Source organism: Telmatherina bonti (genome assembly GCF_933228915.1).
Source record: "Telmatherina bonti genome assembly, chromosome: 19".
In the NCBI taxonomy this organism is placed as follows: Eukaryota; Metazoa; Chordata; class Actinopteri; order Atheriniformes; family Telmatherinidae; genus Telmatherina; species Telmatherina bonti.
The window spans coordinates 31,613,686-31,635,709 of record NC_136617.1 but is presented as its reverse complement, the minus strand read 5'-3'; the positions used below and the strand labels follow the sequence as shown (position 1 = coordinate 31,635,709).

Sequence of the window (22,024 nt, the reverse complement as noted above, 5' to 3'; positions counted from 1 at the left end):
CCAAGGAAGACCTGAAAAGAGAGCCAGAAGGAAATTTCCCCGTCTGCAACCTGTGGGAGGAAAACATTCAGGAAAATGGCATCCAGAAAGTCATTCATAAGAGAGCGCCAAAACATGGACTTGTTTTCAGCTAAAGAGTAAGCTCAAGTAACGAGAACTGAGACGGGAGAGCTGCAGCCTCCACCGTGTCGCAGTCAGAGCAAACAGCATCAAAAGGAAAATCAAGTCAGGGTCAACTAGAGGTCGGTCAGGGGCCAGGCCTGGGGGGTGCAGAGGATAGTCAGTTTCAGCTAAACAGTCATGGAGTAAAACATGAACAATACAAAGCAACAGTTAGGGCCACTCAGTTATCTGGTAGGTAATCATTCAAAGTAACCAAATTCATTTAATTAATTATTGCAAAGTTCCTATCAGGTCGTCTCATCTTAATCAACAACCAGAAAAATCCTCTAGTACTGCATAGCAGGACATGTGTCAAACTGTACTCCCAGCAGTCTGACCAACACTTATCCATGCTGGAATCTCCTTTCTGATTTACTGCTCGTGTTGTTTATGTCATGTCTGCTAAATGACAGAAGCAGAACCACACTGAAGAATCTCTGCATATATTAAATAAAGCTCATTCAGAACTGTTGATTTAATCAGTAATGTAGTCTAGTTAATCTCATGGTTTACTCTGATTTGTCTCTCTTAGACTCCAACAGACCCATTCAGGAGCAACACACACAAAACTGAGATCATAATAAGACTGGCTTTCTATTCCAAATATATTGTGAACATAAGCATAAGCATAAAGCAACAAGATGTAAACCCATCTTTAACAGCTGTACTTCAGGTACTGAACAGCCAGAGACCTTCAGGTCATAATAAAGCTGTTTGTTTTCTATCTACATTTGAACTTAAGCAGCATTTAGAAACAAACTTCTAATACTGATGGTAAAGCTGTTTTCATCTACAACAACACGACGCACACATGTACGTGCACACACTCACAGCAGCATTTCTTCCTTAATGATTTTAATGCAAAGAAAAGGCCAAGGCTAACTGTTTAGCATAGTTAGCTTAACTTTGGAAGTATCAATACTGTTCAAATAATCTGCCTCATATTCATGTTATTTTGAGGACATACAGGGCTTAAATGACTTGTTTGTTTACTTATAAAGCGTGTTAACTAAGAGACTGGTCTGTTTACTGGCAGCCATCGCAAGAGTTGGTTCTACTCTTTAAACAAAAATCATCTGATGTGTATTTTAACCACTGAGCATGTCTGCTTTAATTCAAAATAATGAATTCTGATTAGGGATAAAACACCAGCTGTCAGCAAATAAAACACGGAGATTGTTGTACTTGTATTGCATTCACTGAAGTCAGGAAATTACAAAACTACCTTCTTATTCAATGTCATATAGCGGCTTATTTTTTTCTCGTGTTTTTGTTTTCTCTTGACATCTATTCTGTCTCAAACATTAAAAACTTAGTATTCATCACTTTTTTTTTTAAATTTTTTTAAAAGGCACAGCGTGCCAGAAGTTGACTAGTCTGTATGAACTGTTCAGCTTCCCTGCAGCAAAGCAGAGATGTCTGTGTCATTGTTCACTTGCAGAAGTCTGCAGGAGTGTGAAATTTTATGCATGCTCATAAATGTGGTATAAAGCTAAGCAGAAACAGTGAGTAAATGTTTGGTTGTAAGGCCTCATTCCTTGGCCTGGTCTTGTGGATAATCATTCAGCTCGTATCACTCGATCTGCTCAGGAGTCAGACGCGCCACAGCCACCATGCTCTCCTCCAATCAGCATACAATCAGAAATTCATGCCAGGAAGTGCCCGACACATGTTCATCAAAGCTTCCTGGTAGATAAATCAGATTCATATGTGTAATTAATTAAGAGTAACATGTAAAGGATCAGAAAGTAGGCAAAAGTTCAAGGAAGGAGATCCAGGTTTTCCACAGAGAACTGAGTGAACCGAACAGTCTTTCTGACAGAATCAGGGTGCAGCTTATTCCAGAAAACATCATCTGATTCTGTAGTTGTGGTGGGATTTGTGCTGCCTGCCGGCCACATCCGTTAGTCTTTTACTTCCAGAAAATCCCACAACTGAAACACAGTCTGAGGACAAGGAGGATCCATCACCTCCAGAGGTCAAAGGTGAAAATCCAGCTCACATGTCCACCATAGGAGCCATATCCACACTGTTCACAGTCACAACCAACAGGGCTCTGCCAGACCCTCTGGTTCTGGGATCTCCGGGCCCTCAGCAGCGGCCGGGTCCATGCAGCCACATCTGTCTGCTCCAGGACTTAGATCGGTCACAGAAGGGAGGTGGAATGATGTTGTAGGTTGTAGGGACCATTTCTGCTCCAGTCTCCTGACTGACCACGCGTGACACCCAGAACTCTGCAGTGACCGGATCAAGAACTCACTCTCCCCCAGCCCCTCCTCTGAATCCCCTCAGGCAGGATAGACATTTGAGGTCCCTGTGGACCAAGCTGCATGCTGACAAGGGTTTAGAAAGGAAAGCTGCAATGCGTCCAACACCATACAGCAGACGAGCTTTTGAGACTGAACCATTTGGTCATGTGGTGTATTTTCTTCTCCAGTAAGGGGAAAATAAAGATCATAGCCTCATAATTATAATAGTTTTCTTCTGAATCCTGTGGCAAACATATTATGTGGACCATGTTCTGTGCTGTGAACATCATGTAACTTGAACATTACATTGTAATTGTGTGTGTGAGACTATATTATCAGTGGATTCATAACTCAGTTCTCTCCTGGGAAAGCTGAACATGATCTTGCTAAGAAGATACACTTGTTCTGAGAACTTCTCTTCTCGCCGTTAGCTCACATTTAGCTAAAGTGAACTTATTGCAAGGGAAATTTACTCTAGCAAAGTTACGTTGGTTCACCATTCCTATTTTTAGGTCAAGAATTTTCTTTTTTTCCTAACATTATGCTTAGTTTCAGCATCCTTCAGCTGCATTATTTATTTCCAGTTTATCTAGATTTATTTAGACATGCTAGGCATAAATTAATAATTGCAGTAGTAAAGGAATAAAAATCACCTTATGAATGTCTGAAAGGGAACAGACAGAAACCTAAGCTTATTGCCCACACAATGTATAGTAATTTAACATAGTAAGTTCCTAATACTATAAATCACATCTCTCACATTTCTGATTTTTCATTCTTAATATGTTGTTGCTCTTTAAAATGTTCTCAGGTGATAATAAAGAATTGCTTTTCCTTAGGAAAAGGTTTCCACATTCATACAGGGAGTGGCTTTTATGCTCTTATAAAAGCTTTAGGAAGAAAAGCACAAGCAGCCATTTTACACAGGATTTATATGTTTGTTTCTGCCTAACATGCTATGACATCATCTCCTTCAGTGAGCAGAAGGCCTTTAATGAACACACTCTTTTCCTCATTTCCCTCTCTCATACATTTTTTTGTTGTTTGTTTTTTTTTTTCTTTTTTTTCTTACTGCAGTAAATTAGATTTTACACAAACAATTCACTTCAACAGTTGGATGAATGCATGTGAATGGGTCGTGCCCCCACGTTTGTCTACCCCCACACAAGCTTCTAGGCTCTCCTGCGAGAGTCCGGTGTGGCTTCACAAGACGTGGTTTTAATTCTCCACACAATCAGTCCAATCAAGTTTAACACAGGAAATTTTACACAACCACCCCAGTTTCCCCTCACATGAAGACAGAGATTTCAACTTCTTAATGGTGCTGTACATCAACCTCCTACTGCAAAGGAACTAGTTCTGTTTGCAGCGGATGTACACAGAGGGTCAATCCCACACCTTTGTAGAATTATCAGGCAAAATTCTCAATGTCTCCAGAAACCAGCCCACACAGTTTCTTCTCTGTTCCTCCTCACTCAAGATGGCTTTCCTCTCCGTCTTCTAACTCAAGGTTGGCCTGGTCTTGCTTCTCGAGCTCACAGGACTTACTGACTAATCTACTGGTCTCGGTCTTGTAACTCACAAGATTTACTGGTCTGGTCTTGCTACGTCTAGCTCACAGCACTTACGACTTGGTCTTGTTACTCACGATTTTTAACTTAAACTTTAACCTAAACTTAACTTAAACTCACAGGATTTTATTTATGACGTCAACCTGATCTCGTCTTAAGTTATTCTCTTATCCCTTGAGTTATTCTTTCGATGAGGAGGTGAGGAGGAGAATCCCTGTCACAATGAGAATAATGAAGACAATTGACCACAAAACAGAAAAATATTGTGATTATTAATTAAAATATTGATTATTAATTTGTGATAAATTTCTAGTAATGTTTGACTCCAGTTTGAGTCTGAAAATTTATGTAAATTTAGAATAACACTTCTCACCATTGTCTTTTCACACTGGTTCAGAAGGAGTCCTGGCGTAGTCGACCACGGGTGGGAGAAAGACGTCCTGTCCTCTGAAATTCTCTAATTGAGGTTCTTAGGATGAATCTGTGGATTCAGGTGGCCAACCCGTCTATCCCCAACCTGGGCGGACTGACGCAGGATCCCGGACGAGCCCCCAAAAACTGTGGTGGAAAATACTCTGGTCTTGAGAAGTTGTAATACATCTAAGAGTCAACTGTCTTCTTACAATGAACATTTTATTATAAACTAATACAAGCACACGCTGGAGCTTGGAGAGAGAACCCTCTCTGCAGATGCTGAAGTAACACCCAATTATAAACCATGCTTAACTCCTCCTAGTTGCTGAGCACACCATATGAAACAATCATTATCTCTTATTTAAGACTAAACTGAACTCACTAAGCATCAATCACTCACTATATTACTTTATTACCTTTAACCTCTAACCTTTAGACAACTGGTCAACCAAGCAGTTGACAAAAACCGATGCCCTGCAGGAAACTCTTCCTGTCTCAGACTTTGTCTGCACATTCCAGACAAGGATCATATGACTTAAAGAAAGCTTTGTGCATAGACACAAAACACAGCAGGATCACAGAAAATCAATGCATATATGTCTAATACTTAATTCAAACCAAACTCATAACAATTTTCCCCAACAGTCCCCAAATATTTTTGTATCTGATGCCTGCAACAGGTTCCAAAGAAAGCCGGGACAGGTCAACGAAAGACTCAGAAAGTTAAGGAATGTTATAAGTTATAAGTTTAAAAGGAGCCTTTCCAAAAGGCCGAGTCATCCACAAAGATGGGATGAGGTTCACCTCTGTGTGGACAACTGTGTTTGTTCACACGCTGTTCTTAAACTAGTGGTCCAGTAGTTTAAGAACATTTTCAATGTACAATTGCAAGGAATTTGGGGATTTCATCATCTATAATTCATAATATTATCAAAAGATTCAGAGAAACTGGGGAAATCTCGGCGTGTGAACAGAAACAGGAAAGCAACATTGGATGCCAGTGACCTTTGAACCACCCCCCCCCCCCCCCCCCCCCCCCCCCCCCCCCCCTCCAGGCAGGACACTGGGTCAGAAAACTATTGTGAGTGAAAGTAGCTGTTTCTACATCTAAAAGTGGAAGTGAGAGACCTGCAACGGGACCGTACAGCCTCAGGTGGGAGTGGGTGGTCAGACCAAAGCGCGTTGGGTCCCACCTCCCGCTCATGTCCCGAATGACTCACAGACAACAGCTTGTGAGAGAGAGAGCAGCAGATGATGAGTGGTGAGGAGGAGTTGGAGGGCAAAGTCAAGTTGGTTGACAGTAAAGGAAGAGATGGGACACAAAGATTTGCCCGCTCCGCATGCAGAGTGCCATCTGAAATAGCATTAACATCTGCGAACACGTCCTGGAAGAGGGATGGTAATCTGGCAGCCGAGATGCTCAGCAATGTTCTTTTTCAATACAGCAATATGAACAATCACAAAAATGCAGTAAATAGATAATAAAAAATAATAAACACAACAGATAAATCATTATTTTTCTCCAGGTGAAAATATTAGTATGGTAGACTACAGGCGCATAAACTTATGTAGACTCATCGTAAAATTTCTCCATTTGAACTAAAACATAATCAGCATCATTTAACAAAGAAGGATACTTCAAAATGCTTTGTAAATACTAGAAAACAGTAAATTTAACCAACAACTCTTCTTTTTAAACGTCTGCACTGTGTGCACAGCAGTTTGCTGTAGCAGGTCTGGCTGCATGACCCAGGCTGGTCTCACTGAGGGCGCCACACTCTGGAAAATCCTCCGTAAATTGCAATGAAAAGATCCTCTTCAGGATTTGCAACTACATATATGTATTGCGATTCTCTTCTTTGATTCTCGATATTGATATTCTTGATATTGCTGATTTTTGTCGCTAAAAACAAACCAAAAAAAATGCAGAAAATTTCTTTTGCTCGTCAATTTTCTTGGTTAGTTTTGGTTCTTGGTTCATGCTACTAGGCATCGACAATATGAATTATGCAATTTATATATATATATATATATTTTTTATATATATATATATATATATATATATATATGTATATATATTTGTATATGTATATATATATGTATATATATATTTGTATATGTATATATATATATGTATATATATATATATATGTATATATATATATGTGTATATATATATGTGTGTATATATATATGTGTATATATATATATGTGTATATATATATATATGTGTATATATATATATATATATATATATATATATATATATATGTATATATATATATATATATGTATATATGTCAAAGATTTCTCCATCACAGATAATTTATTTTTTTAATGTTTTTATTTAATTATTTGTGTCTTTTTCAGCATTTATGCAGGCAGAATGATTATCTGGATTCTGGATTCTGCTGAGCAAATTTACTTTTGCCCAGGGGAACTTTATACGTATAATTCTTCCCTTGATGTTCTGGATTCTTATTTTATTTTTCTATTTATTTTGCATTATTGTTTGAATTACAAAGTCTATATTGCTGGATCAGACTGGTGAGGAGAGATAACAGATAATTTATGATCTGACTCAAAATTATCAATACAGTACAATAAGTAATATTAAACACTAAAATAAAAAGCTGCTGTGACTGAAGGCTATTTTTATAATGAAGAGCAAAAGCTATTTCAAAAACAAAAACAAACAAAAAACAATTCAACACTTATAGAAAATATAGTTTTAATATAGTTTTTTGTTCTTTTGGCATACAGTTGAGAATATAAATGTATTGTCTGACACACAAATTCAACACTTTGTCATTATTTCTTTGTAATATTTCTACTGCAACAGATTCTGCTGGTGGGGCTGAGCGCTGGCAGCAAAGCAGCCTCTGATAGAAATGCTGAGTCCACCCAAATCTCCTGGAGGCTGTTGCACAGAGAAGGAGACAGATACTGATTGGAAGGTGGATGTGGGTGGGGGTGAGGGGGGGGGGGGGGGGGGAGGGGGGATCATGGAGCAATGCCATCGTTAATCTCAGTGTCCATTACTCACATGGTCCCTGTGCCACAGGACACGGGAAGTCATGTGTTCCTCCTGAAAACAGGCTAGGTATCACAAGGAAAGATTCTGTTCATAAACTCTGCTTTTCCTTCGTTCTCTTTCCGCCTCTCTGCCTGATCGGTTGAGTAGTGGGATGAAAAGTAAAATTTCCTTTGCTGTGTTTTATGAACTGCTGTTCTCAGCAAAAAAAAAAAAAAAAAAAAAAAGTGTTATTGCTGTGAAATGCACAAACCCCTTCCCAGTTTGGACTGTGAAGAAGTGCTTACAGTAACTGCAGAACAATATGTGCCTTCAAGTCAGTCGCCAAAACACCAGAAAAGTCTCTAATAACTCCAGTAAAAGCTGCTAGATTTGTCGCTTTTAACAAAAAAAGTCAGCAGATTTAGCGAGAAAGTCTCCAAGTTGGCAACAGTGTCTGAATGAAAGCAAAGCGGCTGTGGGAGGAGTTTACAGCACAGCGCTGCAACGCCAGAGACGCTCGATTAGCAGCTGAAGACAGCAGGAGAGGAAACTGCAGAGAGAAAAATAATCACACCCTTTTATTTTTATCATCGTTGAAAACCCAGATTGTAACTGAGATTAAAATCCGATAAATCGCCCAGACCTAAAACAACCTAGAAGCTCGGTCCTCATGCAGCATTTAGCTTCAAGTTGCATTCAGAGCAGGAGATGATCCCCTCTGCTGCAGGACCAGTCTGAAGTTGCCCCTGATTAACTTTGCTCTGGTTTGCTGTCAGATGAAAGAGTGTGGATGAAAAGTTGAACTTCCACTTTGCTGCTGCTCAGTTTTGGTAATTTTATTTTTCCTGTTTTAAAATTAAATGCATTTTCTAGACATTAATAGAGTCTGAGTTTACCATATTAAACTTATTTTTTTTTTTTCCAGTTATTTTATTTAAACATCCCCGAAAAAGGTGTGTGTGTGTGTGTGTGTGTGTGTGTGTGTGTGTGTGTGTGTGTGTGTGTGTGTGTGTGTGTGTGTGTGTGTGTGTGTGTGTGTGTGTGTGTGTGTGTGTGTGTGTGTGTGTGTGTGTGTGTGTGTGTGTGTGCAGATGAATGGATACTTCTGATGTTAAGACTTTTGCCATTTTCCAGTCACTTGAGCCATGCTACATCACCGTCCTCATCAACATCTCTTTGCAAACACAAACCTAGACATAGCAACTCTCCGTTTTTATGTATCAGAAAACTTTGGAAGGCAAAACTCTGTTTTTTTTTCTTTTTACTTTTGCATTTTTAATACTAAGTGGGAAGAATAGTAAACATGCAACCACTGGGTCTGCTCATGCAAATCAGAAATTATGTAAGGTACAGTTTGACCATAAGCAGCCAGAACTTAAGTGTTCTTGTGCGTTTTTTATTTTTCTTCCAAGGAGCCAGAAGATTACATTATCCCTGGTTCTTCTTTGCATTTCCACTTAGATATAAAGTAAATGGTAGATTGAGCTAAATAAGTCCTCCAAAGTGAGCTGCTACTAACAGCAGAATCAGCATCTCTGTGCTAAACCATGTTGTCATAGTTCCATAAGGATGTGCGCTTCAGCTGTAATAAGTCGATGCCTTTGCTTTTATATGGAAGGAAAGGTGAAACCAAAATCTCTTTGTTTAACAGAAATTGTCCTGTTGGTTCCTTATATAGGCTATTATGAATTGGCTTTCATTTTGTTTTTTTTGTTCTTTTTCCTGTCTGTAAAGCGTCTTGAGATGGTATTGCTGTGATTTGATGCTTTATAAATAAAGTTGGATTGAATAACCATTTTAACTTTAACATGCCAGTTGATGCTTCAAAATGTTTAACCCTCCTTCTGCATCTGATTTAACAGCATCACCTTTCCTTAATAATTGTGTTCCGATTGTGTGTTTTAATAATTCAGCTGCCAGAAAAGGCAACAGAAAAGGCAGGGTATCATATTCTAGATATGGCTTTTATTTTGGTAATTAGAATTCGGCCAAAGATCGATAAGTTCAAATCAATTCAATTCAACTTTATTTATATAGCGTCAAATCACAGCAATGACATCTCAAGATGCTTTACAGACAGAGGGGAAAACATAATGAAAGCCAATTCATAACAGCCTATATAAGGAAACCAACAGATTGAGTTGGAGGCTCCAACTCAATCTCCCATCCTGAGCAAGCATACTGGCAACAGTGGGAAGGAAAAACTCCCTTTTAACATTTATGTTAATGATGCAACACTGTTCTTGGGGGGGATAAGAGAGAGAGATAAAGAGAGAGAAAAAGAAGCTCAGTGTATCAGGAAATGTCCCCCTTTCAGTTCAGCATGGTTGAACTCCAGAGCCTTGGCAAGGCTACAGATCAACCTGGCTACCCAGTCTCTCTGAGTCTGGGAACTCTCTCGCATCAATGGATTTCTAGGGCGGGACAAACAAGCGTGGAGTAAACCAATCAGAAAAATGGCGGACGTGACGTCAGTAAAGCGGCAGCCTTCAATGTCCGGAAGTGTTCAGTAGAGCGAACGCAACAGAAGAAAATAAACATGCCGTGCAGTACAGAAGACATAAATGTTGAGATGTTGAGGTTGTAAGGATTTCATATGTTCCTAATCATTTAAAACAGCATTTACGGCAAAAAGAAACAAACTCCCGCCACGTCTGTACGCCATCTTGACTGTTTTGAAGAATACGTGGTGACGCAAGGCAAGAGTCTCCTCAGAACAACCAATCAGAGTGGCCGGTTTCTTTAAGACCGATGCCGATCTCCGCGAAGGGGAGGGACTCTAGACTGAGTCGCTTTATTGAATTCATACCAGGCAAACAGATCATAGTCCTACTGATCTGGTGTTAAATTTCTTCCAACTTTTTCTCTTTATTGTTGAACCTGGAACCTAGCGAGTTTCTGCTGCTAGTATCGGATCAAACAAAGTTTCTCACTTTGTCTACTTCACTTTCTAATGTGGGACCCTTAACTGGTGTGTTCAGCAGGGAGTATAGTTCGTCTATGCTTCTTTTCTCGAAACCAGTGTTAGCCACCTTCATCCGTACGTTTACATGGGAGTTTTAGTTTCTGTTTAATTCAGAATAAAAGTTAATTGCGCTTTAAACTGACGAAAAACAACCATGTAAACACTTAATTCCTATTGCAAATTTCTATTAGCAATTAAACTTAATTCCGATGTAAGTGTGTGGTTTATTCACATTTTAATTCCGAACTATTTAATTCCTCTGTCATGTCATGTCATGTCAATTCCTTCATTCCTCTCTAAGTTAATTCTGGTCGTTCTGAGCATGCTCGTTACCTTGTCCTGTCCCGATGACGCGCGTTGTTTTGCCTCCCGTGTTCGGTGGTCTATCTTTCTTCTCCTTCTCAGTTGCTGCAAAAAGTGAAGTAGTATGCTCGTGTTGAGCTGCTACTTCACATTTATAATAAAAATAGCGGCGAAACTGGTACTTATTATGTAGTTTTTACAAATTAGGACTGAAAAGACGAGAAGCAGGGAGCCGACTTTGTTTATTTTCGGAATACGTCACGTGCACCCTCTGTCCAATCAGAACCCTTCCCAACCCGCCGCTCTAAAGAGGAATTAGGTGAGGACGTGTTTCATTTGGAATTATTATTTTCATGTAAACCCGTAGGAGAATATGTTAATTCCGAATTAAAAAACATCATGTAACCGTACCCCATGTCATCCAGCGAGTAGTCATGCTGTAGAATAGTTGTTAACATTCTTCTCATTGAAGACGTCATCCATTTCTTTTTGGTATAATTTCATATTCCACACTGTGTTCCTGTAGCTTTCTGTGAGAAATGATAAATATGCTTTGAATGAACTTTTGGAGGGTGTAAACAAAAGTGTCCGCTCAGTCGGCCGTCTTGCCCAAACCCATCAATATAGCTACAATACTGTGTATCTATTATAAATGTATCTAATAGTACCTGTGTAAAATGAACACAGGGGTAACGTAGCTTGAAATCACAACATGGTCGGCAAAGGTCTGCGCTCTACGAGTATTTTTCAAGTTCATTAATTTGCCCGCCTGCGACTGTGTAGCTTAGCTTTGTTCTGCAGTTGAACTCAGCAGAACTTTTAGTGTTATTAGAAACAGATATTTTTCATTGATATTTTCAGAGTTCATTCTAGACTTGAATCCACTGGGGAGAGTAGATACATGTTCACCATGAATGATGATGTTGCTCAGTAAGTACTGGATGAACAAATAACAAATCATGAACAAATGATGAATAGTTTGTTAACAATTTAGCAACAGCAACTTAAGACAGGACAGTTTTCCTCATGATTTATTCTTTTGTTCCCTGATCGCTTTGGCTAAATCACTGATTTCATTCTGTGTTGATTTATAAAAATCCAATGAAATGCGATGACACATGTCTGTACCTGGGCTTCACCAGTACAACAGGGAGAAAGACCAGCGTGGGTCGTATGTCTCCAAGTATTGGTAACAGACAGTATAAAGTGAAAGAAGTTACAAGTCCACCTGGTTATTTATCATCCTGAGCATCAAACTCTGCCGATTAATTACAAAATAAATTTGTCAACTGTAGTAAATATTAGTTTTACTAAAGCTTAATGAGTTTCCTCTGTCATAAAAGCCTCTCATTATAGCAGAGGAACAAATGCTTTCTTCTGCCGCTGACAGGGTTTAACTATAAATAATGGAAAACGACTATTTTCTTCTTACATTTTGTTTATTGTGAAGTGTTGTGGTTGTGATGTTGTGGTGGTGGGAACAGTGGGTATAGCTGTGGTTGCTGACAAAAGGATGCTGCAAAAAAAGATTTTTTACATGTGTTATATGGTTAAAATGTTTTAATTTGCTCTGTATGCAGCTTGGAAATGCACAGTTGCTTTTAAAAGATCATTTTGTAATTATTGACTTCTTAATTTTCTCCAGCCTAACAGCATTAAACACCATTTCTCACAAACGCACTTCCAGATGTTTCTCTTTCACCATTTTATTCAGCTGTTGTAGAGTTTGGTAGTCACCATGTCCCTGTAAGTCAGTTGCTTGAGCTGCTGCAGTGGTTGGTAATTTCCCCCCTCTGGAGGGAAATTGCGCTGACGTCAGAGAGCGATATGATTCCTTTGACGTAAGAGCTTATAAGCTGAGGGCGTCTAGGATTGTTTGACTGGGCTGAAAGCAGCAGCCCCTGTAGTGGTGCCAAAGCCAGCTGCTGATCCTGCAGCTGCTCCGGCATCCACACTGCTACTCTCAAGGTCAAGAATGAAAACCTTCTTTTTCATAAAACCAAACTTTTAATTGCTTGTTTTATAATCAGTGTAATGGGGATACAGATTAAATAATAAAAGTTTGCCTCAATGTGCTCTTTTCATTGTGTTTTTTTGTCTTTTTTTTGGGTTTTAAGCAAAATGTAACGATGAATAAATGATCAGAATGGTCAATATACTGACATTCAATACATTACATTCATTTTCAGGACATGTACATAATTATAACTGATGGTCACATCTCTATATTATTTCTCATCGTTAAATGTGCAACTTTGTGAAAATACAGATCATCAGCATTGGCAGAATGGGACAAGGTGCAGAAATATGTACGTAAATGTGCTTCTTTGACACCTTGAATTTTTAGTTGTTCACAGAAAAGCAGATAAAAGAATTGTTTCATCTAATATTGTTAGATTTTATCATGAGAAAAGACTGAAGATCTCTAAAGTTTACCAAAACATCTGATTGTAAAATCACTCATTAGTCCGACTGGGTTTCATGCTCCATGGTGGCTGATGCTCGTTTGTGTCACTGAACATAATTCACACCTTATATTTTCCATTTACGTTCACAATAGGAGCCTTTTTCTTTATCTGCGTTCTCATCGGTGCTGTTAGAGGGTGCTGTATTGTTACCTGGGCAGGTGACGCATATAGGGGATAGATGTTTGGCCCGGAAGGGTGAAAGGTTTTTTGACCACAGGGCACAAATAGATGTGTATATACCACAAGAAAACTGCAAAAGGAATAAAGATGGATGGATCTGAAATGAAGTATCTGAGTGGAAGTCAATCACGTTGAAGCGGTGCATCAAACCAACTCTCGGGCCAAGATATCCCTGTAGCTTAGTTTAGACTTTGCTCCTTCAATCACTCATGTGTATTGTTGTGCATTCCCAGTGTGATCCTGCAGGTTTAGAGTTACTCTTATGTCTCTTTGCACTTGTCGCTGCTGTTGTTGTACATTCTTTACCAAGTTTGGCTTCTTTTTTTTTTTTTTTTTTTTTTTTTAACTGATTTTACATTTTTACATTTTATTTATAATAAAACATGACGGTTCTCTCACATAGAACTTTACCATAATAATAATTAACTAAAAATCCTCAATCCTTCTTAGTAGCACTGAGTCATTGGCAGCTTGAATAAAAAGGATGCAAAGTCTATAAAGGCATCACGAAGAGAGTCTCAATCAGAAAATCTTGGAGCAGAATCTTTGATAAAAAGACATATTTATTTACAAATGGGCACGACCATAAGGCGCACCGTAATTAAAGGTGCAGTCTCAGTTACAGGTGTTATTTCTGTATTTAACACATAGATAAGGCACACCGGACTTTATGGCGCAGGCAGCTATTTTGCAAATAATAAAAATAAGAGGAAATAAAGTCAATGAAACAAAACAGTTTAGAAAGAAACAAAGAAAAGATGAAGAATTTTAGATTCAACAAATAAACTGAATAATTAAAAAAAATGAAAAATGTGCCGACTTTTAGTTGCCTGTTTAATGACTGCCTGAATATACAAAGAATGTAAATATCTGTAGCAGGCGAGCCGGTCTAACGTTAGTTATGTTTACTCAGACAAATATTTAATCTGATTGGATATTCCAGGTAACATGTTGGAGACCAGGGAAAGGGATCCGATCAGATGTATGTTTACCTGATTGGCAGATTTAATATGATTCTAATGCTTTTGACATGTGCAGAGCGTACTTGTCTGGAAAAACGGGGGTTTTCTTTTCATTTTGAACCTTTTTACCTTCAAAATGCTTTAAAATTTCGAATCTTTTCAAACTTCCAGCAAAAATGGTAAACATCCCCTAAGATATGATTGAAAATTCTTTCCAATCGCAGCTGTGGTCAGATGTATAATCAGACTTAAAGTGCTCCATGTAAACAAAGCTACAGCCCATTTCACCGTTTTTCTCTTCACGTCATTCAGATGCTGAAAAAACCCGACACTATTTTCATGTAATTTTACTAAAACAAACACAGGAGCTGTAAATAACCTCATCACTGTAGTTTTGGTGCGTAGCCAGTCACTTAAGGAAGAAATTTGTTCACACTTAAAGATACTGATAACACATGTACTCCTGTTTGATCCAAAGCAGGATCAGATTGGTTACCATGGCGCTGTACCAAATAATTGTAAGGAACACAGTTCTTATGAGAAATTGCTATCTAAACAGGAGATGGATGACAGAAAGTGACTACATCACAGAAATAATTAAAACAATTCATCACAAAAAAGGCTCCAGAGAAGCTTTGGAATCCATGGCAGGCAGCTGATATAACAGAGTGAGACTGTCTGCTGCGCTTCTCTGCCAGCTGCTGTTAAATGATTGCTTCATCTCACCACTCATTTTTTTTTTTCTTTCATCTTCTTCTGTGGTGCATGATGTATTTTCAGATGGGATCAGCGTGACGGGATTGCCAATCTCCAGTCCGCTCCGACAAGTCCTCAAACCCAGGCCTGAGACCAAGCCTGTTGGAAGCGATTCCGGCAAGGCGGAGTACAGCCACGTCAAGGTAAACAAACAAATGGAAATTTATGCACGCCTAGATGTCTGGATCACTCGCGAGTTAAAATACAAGCAGCTGCTTTCTGGCTTGTGATTTCTAGAGTGTTGGACAGGTTTGGAAATGTATTCCCATCCTGCTTCAATCTCCCTGCCCCTCATATTTCTCTTGTGGAAATGATAAATATGTGTGGTGTACGCCTGCAGAGAGCATATTCGGATAGCGTGTTACCTTCGCTCTAGAGGCACTTTCCTCTTTGAATCAGCACTCAGAGCTGCAACACATGCATAGAAATGAGCAGAAAAGAGGCTGGAAAGAGACAGGCAGAATGAGAAGCACTGGATGGGGCAGATAAGAGGGAGGGATAACGTTTTGTGGAGGACCTTCGGCTGTCTGGCAGCGAGAAAGTTGCTGCAGGTCCTTTTCAGTACGACAGCTAAACCACCTGACAAAGAGATGGCTGCATTGTGATCATTTTCAAAGCTTATTTCCTCTGTGACTCATCAGGAAATAAAACACTGGCAATGTTTACTCTTCAGATTTGCTGCCAAACAAATCCTTACATTGACGAAATGGTGACTAATGGTTTAAAAAAATGGAAAATGTTTCTGTTTTACGCTCAACAAAAAGTTTGTCAACCTATTACAAAAGTAGGGGAGGGGAAGTTTATTTCTAAAGTACAATTCAACAACAGGGTGCTAAACATTAGAAAATAAGAAGATTAATTTAAAAGTAAAAACAAGAAAGTAATAAAAAAAAAAAAAAAAATTAAAGCTAAGTTAGGTAATCTTGTTCAGATACATTTTTTTTTTTTTTACTCTGGGTGAAGTGGTTCCTAATAGTAGTCTGTACATTTTGTAATAATAAACAATAGGAAATATAGTTAGACCCCTCAGTTTACTGTAAATCTGTAAAAAACTCTGACCAATCCAAACGTTTGGACTGAATTGAAGTTATATTTCGTAGCTTCTTCTCCCGGCTCCCCTCCTCCCTCTCCAGCAGTGCATACCTGATAGCCACACCCTGCATATAAACAGCGTGTTAGGATGAAAATACAATGTAGTGAAGAAGAAACTCGGAAGGAAAACATGGCTGAGAAAATGCAGGAAGGATTTCCCGACCCGGCTCGGTTTATTTGCCTCCTCCTGCTAAACAGCCAAGAAAGAGAAAATCGTTGGTGGAAAAACACTCGTAGAGCGCAAACCTCCGGCAAGGGCTTTAAAAAGTTCCTGGATCCAAAAGATGATCCGGATCACCACCAAAATTAAATTAGTTCCTCCATTTCACATTTTTTAACTACTCCTGAAAATTTAATTAAAATCCGTCCATAAATTTTTTGAGTTACCTTGAACACAAACAGATAAACGCCGGTAAAAACATAACCTCCTTGGATCACGCAAGGAGCAAAACCAGAGGGGGAGGAGCCAAGACAGGGTCCTGCTCGCTCCCCAACATTACCTACCCCAGCTGTAAGTAAAGAAACATGCAGATTTAGAATTGAAATAAACTCAAAATAAGTGAATAAAAACTCCTGAAATGCAGCAGAGAACAGGAAGGTCTTTAACCTCAATGTTTCAGCTGATCTGAGGCTTTCTGGGAGTTTGTTCCAGACATGAGGCAAATAGAAGCTGAATGAGCCTCTCTGTGTTTCGTTTTGACTTTAAGAACTGATAAAACACCAGATGCAGATGACCTGAGGGGTCTGGTGGGTTCAGAATGGGACAGGAGGTCTCTGATGTTAGCTTTATAGACCAGCAGCAGAACTTTAAAGTCTGTCTTCTGATGGACAGGCAGCTGGTGGAAAGACCTCCGAACTGGACTGATGTGGTCCAGAGTTCAATTAGCTGCAGGTGTCTAGATTTTTTAGGAAGACCCGTATAAAAGAAAGAAAGCCTGGATTGGTTTTTCCAGGTTCTGCTATCCTTGATATGTTCTTAAGATGATATTAAGCTGACTTTATGATTCCCTTAATGTGTTTTTCAGAATTTAAGTAGACAAATTGATATTTCTTATTGACTTACTGGTGATAAAAAATCACCTGGATTCCCGTTTATAATGTGGTCAGAACCAACATGACTAAGTTTAGATCATAAACACAGTTTGGGATAATTTTCTAAGTTATTAGAAATGGCTTTAAGTTTTAATATTCCTGCTGTGCTCTCGACAAATCCCCTCCTTCCAATGCTGCTGATAAAACGCTAAATTCATTTCCCTTTGGATGCATTACACAACCTGTTAGATATCCGCCACCTTTGCTGCAAGGAAAAAGAAAAAGAGAAGGAGCTTTTGTTAAAGGCGAGCTGGCATTTTAATGAGTTGTACGGCTTATTAGAGGCAGTTTGAGTGACACCTCTGAGTTTTGAAGCTGTTTAGGAAGATTGTTGACTCTGGAGTCTACTTTAAAGCTGCTTGTAAGACATCTTTCACTTTTTAGAAGTGGTGTGGACATCAGTCACGTCAGTGTGTGCTTAAACCCTCTCAGACCTGTGGGACCTGGACTTAGTCCAACACCACTATGCACCAGTTTATGTGTGTATAAAATGATGTGGGAGTATTTTCCCTACAAACAGGGAGCCTGAATTGTTCTACAATTATATAAACAACCACAAATAGAACAAACAAATTAGATAAAAATAAATGCAATAAATAAAGACTAAAAGTGATTTGTCACCTGTTTGGAACAACAGGTGTCAATGGTTTAACTGGATAGCACGACAATAACAGCTCCTGAACTTGAGATGAGATAGGAGAGGTAGATGTTTTATTTCTTTTGTCCACATTTTTTTGTCATTTCATCACATAAAAAAGTGGCTTTGAATCAGTTAATACTACGCTATGAATTTTTTAAGGCTAATAAAACAGGTTAACATAAATAATTCATTCGTTCAAGTCCAGTTAAGGGTTGTGGGGAAGCTGGAGCCAATCCCAGTAATCATCAGGTGAGAGGCAGGATTCACCCTGGACACGTCGACATGCCATTCGCCTTTCACACCCACACTACAGAGAATTTAGAGAGGGAGGACGCCAAACATAAACATACAAACTCCTCCCAGAAAGGCACCCCAGCCGAGGCTTAAACCAGTGATTTTCTTGCTGTGGGACCACAGTTCTAACAAGAACGCCACCGAGGAGCCCTGAAAATATGTCAAACATGACGAGCATTTTGTCTTCAAGACCAAATCAGAAGTATCTGATGGTTATAATGACTCAGACTCCTTTAATGTGAATGAACCGTAATGATGATAATTAGTTGTTAATGAAGAAACCAGGACGCATCCAAGTGGCTTTTTGTGTCTGCTTACAACTGTGAGGCACAGCGAATACAGCGTGATGGCTGGATGTGAGCTCAGTTGGAAGATTTGGTAGCCAGAGTGCTCTGATCAGAGCTTCTGCTGTGACGTCTGAACCAGCTGCAAGTCTAAATGACCAGTTTCATCCAAGCGGCAACCTCCGGTGGTTAAAAGTGAAGCCTATGCGGAAGGGCAACAAAACTGCAGTTCCCCCTTCATCCACTAGGGGCTGCAAAACAGCGCAAATCCCCATGTTAAAAAGACCAACTTCACAGCAGAAATAAACATGTTTACAGCCTGGTTCAAAGATCCATTTTCAGTTTAATAGGCCAGGTTTACCTTCATGACAACTGTGGGGGAGTGATTTTTTTTCTAACTCGCCCATTTTAAAATAATTTAATCTCGAAGGTTGACAAATTTAGGGGCATGTCCTTTTGATTGACAGGTACCGTTCTCCAGCTTCAGGTGAGAAGAACGCAGAAAAACCGCGGTTTTTAGCCGGTTAACAATGTGACTAAGCTTCAGCCCGCTTACCTCTGTTAGCTGGTTAGCTCCTGTTATCTCGAGGTTAGCTTGGTTAGCTTTTAGCTACAGAAAGCTCGGAGTTTGCTCGATGTCAATCATCCACCATGACGCTCACGGCTGCCCTCTCAGCTCCACCTCTTTGCCCATATTTGTATTTTCCGGGCGAGACGACACGCATGACGCTGCCAACATGGCGATGGTAGGAACCTCTGAGCTTCAATTCAGCTCTTCAGAAACCTACGGGTGACGTCACAGAGGCTCTGTCCATCTCTTTATATACAGTCTATGGTTTCATCATGGGAGTGTTTACAGGAACATTTCAGAAGCTATCATCACTTTTGTCACATACGTTTCCTTAAACATGCAAATAGTGATTTATGTCTCATCCTACTCCTTTTATTTATACTTAAACTTTGATCTATGCGTTTCAGCATATGTTAAATCTGGGGTAGGTAATGTTGGGGAGCGAGCAGGACCCTGTCTTGGCTCCTTCCCTTCTGGTTTTGCTCCTTGCGTGATCCGAGGCTTTTTTCTTACTTCTGCCAAGGAGGTTAAGTTTTTACTGGCGTTTGTGTTCAAGATAACTCAAAAAAGTTCTGGATGGACTTTAATTAAATTTAAGGACTTGTTGGAAATGTGAAAAGGAAGAACTGATTTAATGTTGGTGGTGATCTGGATCGACGTTTGGATCCAGGAACTTTTTAAAGACCTTGGCGACGGTTTGCGCTTTCTGAGTGTTTTTCTACTTTGCAGCTTTTTCTACCAACGATTTCCTCTTTCTCGACTGTTTAGCGAGAGGAGGCAACTAAATTAAGCTGGGTCGGGGAAATCCTTCCTGCATTTTCTCAGCCATGTTTGCCTTCTGAGTTTCTTCTTCACTACTTTGTATTTTCATCCTAACACGCTGTTTATATGCAGGGTGTGGCTATCAGGTATGCGCTGCTGGAGGGGGAGGAGGGGAGCCGGGTGAAGAAGCTTACAAAATATAAGAAATGAACACCTTCAATTCGAGCCGAACATTTGGATTGGTCAGTTTTTACAGATTTACAGTAAACTGAGGGGTCTAACTATATTTTTCATTGTTCATGATTACAAAATGAACAGACTACTATCAGGACGAGGAACCACTTTACCCAGAGTAAAAAAAAAAAAGTCTCTGAACAACATTACCTACCCCAGCTTTAAAGTGTGACGATTGTTTTTTCACCACGTTTGTATATGAGCTATTGGACCTCGGTACTCATCATATGATGCGGTTGGATATTGTTAGTTGTCGATGCCATCACTCTTCTTTTACCGACTGCATGATATCTCTTAATAACTGCATCATTCCTGGAGCAGTTTTCTAACTGAGCTTGATTTCCTGCATCAGGAAGTGCTAATGTCTTCCTTTATGACATCCCACTCCTCTCATTTCTACTTTTTTTTTTTTCTTTTTTTTTATCTTTGTGTCTCTGCATATGTTCCTGCCTTTCGAGAGAGCATACTGATAGAGTGATCTTTATTTGCCAGTGTGTATGAGCATGATGGGGTGGCAGAGATTTTTTATTAGCAGATATTAGCAACTTTTGGCTGTGGGGGATGGCTGGACAGATGTACAGGAAATTGCGAAGCTTCCAGCCAAACAGGCTGGCAGTGCATCACGGTGTTCTCTGCATATCTTGATTTTGGATGGGACAATTAAGTGTGAATTTGTTTTTTCCATCTTCCCCACATATGTCCATTATTCATGCACAATAATTTCTCCCCTCTTCTTTTTCTTTTTTCTTTTTTTTTTTTTTATTATGCTCATCTGGCCTTTCTTGGCATGTATACTTGCAGACCATGGGTAAGTGCAATCACAACTGATCTGTAATCAGCTCAGGAGGAGTCAACACGTTTATCTCGCTGACCTTTCATCGCTCAATCTCAGCATCTGTTTTTCAATCCTCCTCTCAAACGGTGAGCGCCTGCAGACCTGAGAGATGTGGATGCTGTCAGGATGGGATAGATGTCCTGCAGATGAAGGAAGTTTGGCTGCTCAGTGTTGGTTTTTCCAATTATTTACAGGTTTCCAATGACTCATCTCCTTTTAGACTCAGGGCACTTCTACAACATGGTTTCTTTGACGGTGTTGGTTTCTTCTTTCAGCTTTGTGTCACATTCCATCTGCCTGTCCACAGTTGCAGCGGATTGCCTCCTCTTGTGGTGTGATTGTGTCTACAGCACCTTTGTGACATCCACAGACTTCTGCTTTGATAGATCTCACTAAAGTATTTGTGCTTCCTCTTGAAGAAGCAGAGTGTTATGGGGATTTGGACACCAGACTCCATCTGCAGAGGATTGATGTGGCAGAGACTGAGTGAAGGAAAGGGGGAGACATCCATCCCACTTCTGTGATTGCTCTCGACTGGCTATGAATCTGACCAGTTTACAGTCCTGCTCATTCATTTAGGCCCTCTGTGCTCTCTGTATCTTCTCTGGGAAGCTATGATGCTGAACTAGCCGGTTTCTCACACAAATCCAGCAATTATCTTTAAAACGGCACATGTCTCGGGTGCTGTGAAGCTACATCCAATGCAATTTTACTCTCCCCTTCAAAATCCTGCTTTCTTAAAATGTGGAGATCGCTGTCAGTGTCTGTTTACTGACTTCTCTGGGACAAACAGTCTGAGAGAAATTAGGCTTTTACTTGTCTTTTTGCTGCCAGAAACGGACGTCTTGAAATGCATGGTTTTCTTTACGACTTATACATGTGAACCCAACTAAATAGTAGAAATTTTGCTGTTATTACATAACAGCAAGTGTGAATGCGATAATGTGTAATTACTGATGTATGATTCAAAAAAGCTGAACACATTCCAGCAGCTAGCAGATGTGCAACATTTTTTCCAATCTGATAAATTATAAAAGTAATCTAAATAAAACATTTTTGGAAGCGATGAAAATTGCAGAGAGAGAGAGGAATAATTTTTTGAAGAATAAATTGCGGAAGGAGGGGATAACTTGTATTGTGCAGAAATATTTGGTGAAATGTTACTTGTTGGAAT

The 22,024-nt window shown here is 39.5% G+C and overlaps 1 protein-coding gene across 1 annotated transcript in view; it reads left to right on the top strand.

Moving 5' to 3' along the window:
* Positions 1 to 22,024, top strand: part of trappc9 (trafficking protein particle complex subunit 9) — a 292,239-nt gene that overhangs the window by 98,204 nt on the left and 172,011 nt on the right. The window contains exon 16 of the mRNA XM_079258776.1: positions 15,071 to 15,189. Coding sequence (XP_079114902.1) covers positions 15,071 to 15,189 — 119 coding nt within the window. The remainder of the gene's footprint in view (positions 1 to 15,070; positions 15,190 to 22,024) is intronic.